The sequence below is a fragment of the Lytechinus variegatus genome, chromosome 5 (assembly GCF_018143015.1).
Source record: "Lytechinus variegatus isolate NC3 chromosome 5, Lvar_3.0, whole genome shotgun sequence".
NCBI classification, from domain to species: Eukaryota; Metazoa; Echinodermata; class Echinoidea; order Temnopleuroida; family Toxopneustidae; genus Lytechinus; species Lytechinus variegatus.
The window spans coordinates 43,546,702-43,554,201 of NC_054744.1; the positions used below are offsets into that span (position 1 = coordinate 43,546,702).

Sequence of the window (7,500 nt, forward strand, 5' to 3'; positions counted from 1 at the left end):
ACTATCTCAATAGCGTGACGTTGGACACCATGTTCGGATATCTCAGAACATCAATTAGTATCAGGAAGATTAAAAATATATCCAACAATTGGATTTGAGTGTGAAGGCCGTAGATTTGGGTACCACGCATGGCACTGGAGTTATTTTTCTAAGTCATTTATTAGATTAAGAAATAAAGGTAGACCAAGATAGATGTGATGTCACAGGGAAAAGAAGAAGAGAGAGATAGCGAGGGGAGGAGGGGAGAGAAAATGGAAGCAAACATGATGTGGTGGGGGGGGGGGGCGGAGTGAGATGGAGAGAGAGAGAGAGGGAGAGAGAGAGTGGGAGGAGAGGGAGGGAGGGGTGGGTCAGGGGAAGAAAGCAATATAATAAAAGTTCTATGATGGAGAGATTTTTAAGAGTGGATTATGTTGATGATGATGTGAAAATATATAACTGAGCTATTGTTAGTACAGAATTCATACACTGTCATCAATAAAGTCGCACGTATACGTACAATTTGTTTAATAAAAATAAACCGAATAACACAGATGTAAAATTGACCTATATGTCAAGTAGTTGTGCAGGTTGTTGTACCTTAGTAGATGCTACGATGGTCTTAATCCTATTATTATAATCAGATGCAAAATTATTAAAATTATTTGCATGTATATATACTAGAAAATACCAGTGAAATAAATTCATATTCGAACAATAAGACCTACACTAAAAGTGAAAAAATAATGCTTAAAAATAAAGCATTTTAATTCATCAAATATCCACCACCTTTCAAAGGTTTATTGGAAAAACCCAAGATATATTATATAAGAGAGATCATTATGACATGTTTGAAGACATAGTATTAAACAGTTGTAATCCTTTGAAATTGTTTGCATCCATCCATAAATCCATAAGATATGATTCTAATCTCAAGCTCCAATCTACATGGATTCCTGATACCCTTTTTACACAGGATTTTCTTAGCCTCGGACTATCGCTAACCCCGTACTAGTTTCTTTCCTTTTCACACATGCCAAATTGTTATTGCTAACCGCGGATAAGGAATGCTTGCTTTTCACACACGAAACTCGCTAACCCCGGACTAGTGGTTTTTGTCGATCATTCGTAGTACAAGTACTTCACTCGTACACTTTTTACACACGCTAAAATTCCTTAACCCCGTACTATAGGTGGGGCTAAATTGCCATTTAGCCCCACCTATAGTACGGGGTTAAGCTTAGCCCACTTTCGTTTTACACTAGCGATCTTAACCCCGTACTATCGTTCTTAGCACCGCAATTGCTGGGATAACCCTGCCTTTTTGCAGGGCCAAATAATCCCGTTCTAAAGGTGGGGTTAGCCCACTTTGCAAAAATGCTGCATGTGTAAAAAGAAAGTGGGCTAAATGGCAATTTAGCCCCACCTATAGTACGGGGTTAAGGAAATTGTAGCCTGTCTAAAAAGGGTGTATAGGTACTTAACTCCTTTGATATTTATGGGGACTACTTTTTACTCTCTCTCTCTCTCTATATATATATATATATTATCTGTTTGATATCTTCTAATAAAAACAAGAAATCGATGCACATGTAGATATTGTTAGACATTGTCAAATTATCAATGTAGTGTGTCAGATTCAGTGTTTTTTCTGTGTACACCGTCATTACACGTATGGTGGAAAATGTCAGCGGCATTGCACTTTCGACTGACTAAAAGTCACATATCCCAAAGGTGCAATGCATTGAATTAACCAACCCTTCGCATATCTTGAACCATAAAAGATCCCAATAAAGCGTCCATTGGCAAGTTTAGCAAGCTATTCATGTCGAGGTTGCATTCGCATATAAATGATATTCAACATATTCGGTAAACCTAACCCTTGATGCCAATAACAAGTCATTATCAAACACATAATTTTCAAATTATTGGTTCAAGAATTTTGTTCAGGAATCTATAAGCTAAAACAAATATAGACCAGATAGTCATAAATGTACATAATTATCACATAAAACTTTTCAAGCCGGTGGCTGTGCATGTGCCGGATCGGTGGTTCGTATTATAACGAGAACAACGACAATAATAATACAGTAATACTGAATACATAGCAAATACGTTATTTCTGAAGCATTATTGATGTACCTTCTCCATTTATTTTGTTGAGAATTATGTAGATAGTTTGTCTCATCAAAAACTCAAAAGTGATTATTTGTTTTATATTCCACATCGAAAGAAATCCATATTCCATCATAACTTTATATCTGATACAAAAATTTGAGCTTCTCAGAAACGAATCAATGGCTATTTTGAGAGTTCATAATTAGAAACATTTTTTCTCTTAAAATGTGAATTGTGGCCATTGGGCTAAATCGGGCTAAGATGTGTTTATTTTTTCGTAAGTTATCGTCACTATCCTGTTTTCGCTTAACTACGCGGAATCAATCCTAGCACACAGTAAATACATTGAAAATCCAAGTCAAATCACAATACAAATCCGGGAGAGTTTTTGTGACATTTGAAGTACATGTAATGTAACTTTTACCCGTAGGGCAGTCGAATATATTGCTGTACGCACGCGTGACCCCCCCCCCCCGAAAAAAAAACGCGGGCCGGGCGTGCACACGGTAAGGGTATCAAAAACACCGATTTTCAAAAAAGGGGTAGTTTTGAAAGACTGGTCAATGGTCAATCGCAGGGTCAAACGTATTTAGGAGATTTTTTTCCAAACCGTTTTATTTAAGACTAGCCAAACGTATTCAGGATACGTTTTTCCCCCCAAGCTTTTTTCCCCGGGGTCATAATCTGGTGACAACTTGTTTAGGGGCCAAAATTTGTAAATAAGGCCCGCAAAAATACTTGTTTAGATGGTTATTTTGCACACAGAGACAAACTCGTTTGGGGTTTAGAAATAATCTGGCCACGCGTGTGTACAGCAATACATTTGACTGCCCCCCCCCCCCCTCCCCCGGGGGTCATCTACTACAGATTATCAGCTTACAATGTTACTTCAATAAAATAAAGCTGTTTCTGTCTTGAAAATGCTAGCAAACTTGGTGTTAAGCATTGAAGGGAACATGTAGACATATTCCCTATGGTATGAGATAGAGAAATGTCTGTAGGATTCATTAGCCTATTGAGTGTCTTGTCCCAAAGTTCGTACATAGAAAGTGTGAGGCAGTTGGAGTTCAGTCGCACACCTGCAACAAATACCCTGTCCATGGTATCTACTGCTGTGTACAGGTGTTCATGTGTATGGCTAGCGGTTATCGATCTAATCACGTGACCATTCTGATCCAGGAAAGTGATGGCACCAGGTTTGCTACCACGGGTGGTGACAATCATGACCCCATTCTTCATCACGCATATCTGTTCTGGTTTAAAGTCTCGTGTGTGTGTGATAGGTATGACCTGTTGTTCACGATTTGGGTCCTCGCCGCCGTAGATGTAAATCTCTTGGTTGCCGTTGACAGCGTAGATATTGTCGACTTGGTCGCTGCAAGTACGAAGGAAATAACTGCCACTCTTACATGTGTATTTGACACCTGTGGGTGAGCCGTTGGGGTTGAAGATTCGTACAGTGTGACTTTGTTGGGACACAACTGATCTATTGTCAGTGAGTGAAGCAATACTACAGACTTCGCCTACATCAGCTGGAAGATGTTGATCTACCTTACCGGAAACACAGACACGATCAGAACCAGGTTTGGATGAACCATACACCACCAAGACAGTGTCTTTGGACATCCGCGTTATACCTTGAATAGATCCAGATAGAGATATCATCCTTATGATTGTCAATGAGAATTTTTTGCCGACCGAAGAATTGTTCTCAGCGATATCGGATAAGCGCTGCATCGTTTGACTTTCGTCAGAAAATCTCTGTTGCAGATATCTTTTTTCTCTTCTCAATCGCACCGTACCTAGTGCAGGGATGCTGTCGCTGGCGGGGACAAATTGCAAACGTTTTAGGGTTTCCTCATTTGCTTCAGAAGTGTCCTGGAGGTTTTCTTCTTTCATTAGTAAATCTTCCAATTCAGCTGAGATGGCAACGTGAGCAGCTATCATAGAACCGTTATGTAGCCTTTTAAAACATTGGTTTAGTTGTGAAAGGAGTGCATCGATATCTCTAATGGCCTTCTTGTGTTTGGCAACGTCGACGTTTAGCTTCTTGTCTTGAAGGCTGTGAAGGGACAGTGCTTGTGCCAAGAGTCTTGTCTTCTTTTCCAATGGCAGATGCACTGTTTTCGTGTCAAAAGCGTCACTTATTTCCCTATTAACCCTCGTCAAAGACGTGTTAAGTTCTAGTCGATGTTCTTCGCAAATGTCGATTTCCCTAAGAATGTTCGCCTTCGTTTCTTTGCATCTGGCAGACAGCTTGGTTTCCCGTTCCCTGGCCTCATTTACAATGTCTTCTTTCTTTCGTATTGCATGTTCACGGTGTTCACCTGTCCCAAGGCAGAATGAACACATTGTTTTACTACAGTCATCACAAAAATACTGTTCATCTTCACAATGTATGGTACATATTTGAGTCACGCCTTTGATTTGCTGCTCTCGTTCTTGTTTGTCCTTTAGCTCATCTACAATTCCTCTAAGAGAAACGTTTGCTGGAAGACTCTGCACCCTATTCTTGTCTAGTTCAGTCAGCTGCTTACAAATTGGACACTCCATGTCATTATAAGCTTTACGCCACTTGTCATATTTCCCCAAACATTTTCTGCAGAATGTGTGACCACACCCCAAAAGGGTTGGGTCATCAAAGATTTCCAGACAAATTGAACAATTTAGGTCCTCAAATTTGTCCTCCGAGATTTTTGCAGCCATGACTCTTTGAACATTTCAGTCAACAATGATTGATTGCTAATTTCTTATTTAGATTCCTTAATTTACTGTTGTGTTCTAAGTCCTATCACCTTGACATCTTTGAGGAAAAAATGAATTCAAAAGTCCAGGCATCTAACACTCTATGATCTGTTCACGTGTGCAGCTACTGTCTTGTGACAAGAACGTACTAAGAAGTATCTGAATTAATGACACTTGATGCATACGATTGTTATCAAATCAGTTCAATTTATACGGTCCCTTCTGCAGACTTTGTTCAAAGTTCAGAAAGTATGAAAAACAAATAAAAACATTGTAATTATATCTACTACCGAAACATGTATCTACAGGTACTGGTTGGGGGATGTTCCCTTTTCAAGAACTCTAAGTCATGTACCTTAAAGAAGGACGTTCGAATTCTAAATAGAGTCTTTTTTAATAGCTTTATATCTGTATATCAGACTCCTGATTAATGTGCGCCACTTTTGATTGAAACCCATTATTTCATTTTTGAGGACTGGATTGATATTAGCTATACCTTAAATTGGTGATTTGTTTATACATATTTTGTTCCTGAATAGCAAAATGTTATATTAGGAGATAGGGAAAGCAAATAAACTTAAGATTGATATGAATAAAGAGCATGAGCACGATGAGTGGGTTACATGATAGGTGAAGAAAAAATAAATGTACTGTGTTTGAGGGTTTTTGCGAAAGGTAAGGATGGGGGTGTGTGCATGGGTTTTGGTGTCAGGGAGTGGTGAGAATGTGTGGGGACGTGTGTGTAGGAGAATGTGTGCGTGCATGATTTGGTGAACGTAACAAGGAGTAAATAAAGGGGGTGGGCTGGTATGTGAGGATGTGTGTGTGTGTGTGTGGCCAATTATAAGGCCCTCTCACACCTAACCGAATTGCTTGAAATATGCCTTGCGATGGCTGGAGAAAGCCATTTAAAAAAGATCGTTTTCAATGGTAACTGATAGTAAATCTTATTTACCCTTCGTGTTTGGGTCCGTACATCTTCTGAACTAACAGCTGCGATTCTTAAAATTCGCGCGGAAAAATTGAACTTGTTTGAATACTAGTATTATCATTATTCAAGGGTATTGGTTTGAGGAGGTATTTGCGAGCTTTAGCAAACCCCGGGGACGCGACTTGAGGGTCCGGTAACACAAAAGTTAACGATCAATCACTTGATTTTAATTTGATTGTACATTATAGTCAACAGAATCAAATTCATTAATTGTTTTACGATCATTGCTATAAGCTTTGTGATATAGTCCCTAGATTTGCTTTTTCGTGTGCAAAATTCTTTCATGCGACACCATGCATGCTATTTCAATTTTTGAGATTAAATCCCGCTTTCATGCATGTACGACTGGTGATCATAGCATATGCCAGCCCGAGCCTAGGCGTATACATGGTAGATAATTGAGTACATATTGAGTGAGGAAAACTTAGATAGAAATAGTTACAGTCTATCGAATCTCTATTGCATCTAAATTTTGGATTATTGGTCAACAGCGTAGCCAGGATTTCATTTTGGAGGGGGCGGTATAAATGCACGCAAAGCGTGCCAACACTTACAGAGCGCGCGAAGCGCGCTTCCTAGGGGGTGGGTGCAGGGAGGGGGAGTTTCCCCTTGAGTTTCCACCTCCCAGGCGAAGCGCGAAGCTTTCGATGTTTCATTAATTGAAATGAAAAGGAACCGTCTCTCTTGTTCCAACTTGTATACACTATTAAAAATGTTGAGCAACATACTGTCTCCACAACAATTGGTTAAAACTTTATCAAGTTCTGGGTAGTTTAAACCGATAGTGTGTGCTTTAGGTGAAAATCACACAGTATTGGTTAAAAACTACACAGAATTGAATGAATTTTTAGCCAATTGCTGTGTGGATAGTATGTTGCCCAACATTTTAAGAGTAAGAGTATATCTCTGGTTTAAAGAAATGATACGTGCTTTTAAATATAAGAGTTGAAATATGTCGGGATGAAAAAGAAATGCTGCATACTCAGTCTTGATAAACGGTATGTGATTTTGTTTTCATTCAAATAATATCTTGCACTATATGACATATTAAAAAAGCAAATTTAGTGAAACGGTATTCACTTTTCCTCCAGCCTTTGTATTTCTGCATTTAGGCACGCCGAAGCTTGCTTGACCGAATAACACTCCAGGTGCAAGTCTATTTCTCATTCCACATCAATTTGTACTCTGATGATAATAGAATAAAAAAAATCTCTACGTGAGCACCTTTCAAAGAGATAATTGATAAATCTCCTTGCACTGATCTGTGCATGTATGCAAACTTCATGACGAACAGGAGATGTTCAATATACGCATTGCTAAAATGATAAGGCAAATTATGAAAATTATAATAAGAACAATAATTAATAACTAATCATGATGGTACGCGGTAATTGTTTACATCTATAAACAATCCGTTTACTATTGATATACATGCTGTAGGTATATAGAGGGTCGTGGGCTCGCATCCCAGCCACGGCATAATTTCCTTCAGCAAGAAACTGACCCGCAATGTGCTGCACTCAACCCAGGTGAGGTAAATGGGTACCGGTAAAGGAAATAATTCCTTAAGAAGCTGTGTGCGCTCTGAACGCCTAGCTTAGCCGGGTAATATAGGAGCGCCCTGAGCATCTAACAAGGTGGATATGAGCGCAATATAAATATCCTAT

At 39.1% G+C, this 7,500-nt stretch overlaps 2 protein-coding genes across 2 annotated transcripts in view; one reads left to right on the forward strand and one right to left on the reverse strand.

The window, feature by feature from the left end:
* LOC121416234 (putative ammonium transporter 3) overlaps window positions 1–7,500 on the forward strand; it is a 43,848-nt gene that overhangs the window by 4,519 nt on the left and 31,829 nt on the right. The gene's annotated exons all lie outside the window — the stretch shown is intronic.
* On the reverse strand, window positions 2,939–4,885 carry LOC121416235 (tripartite motif-containing protein 5-like). Its single transcript, XM_041609742.1, has one exon. It carries the CDS (start codon window positions 4,801–4,803, stop codon window positions 2,974–2,976), a length of 1,830 nt encoding a protein of 609 aa, XP_041465676.1. The 5' UTR covers window positions 4,804–4,885; the 3' UTR covers window positions 2,939–2,973.

Coding starts and splice junctions, on each gene's coding strand:
- LOC121416235 (XM_041609742.1), bottom strand. CDS start 4,803: ATGGCTGCAAAAATCTCGGAGGACAAATTTGAGGACCTAAATTGTTCA.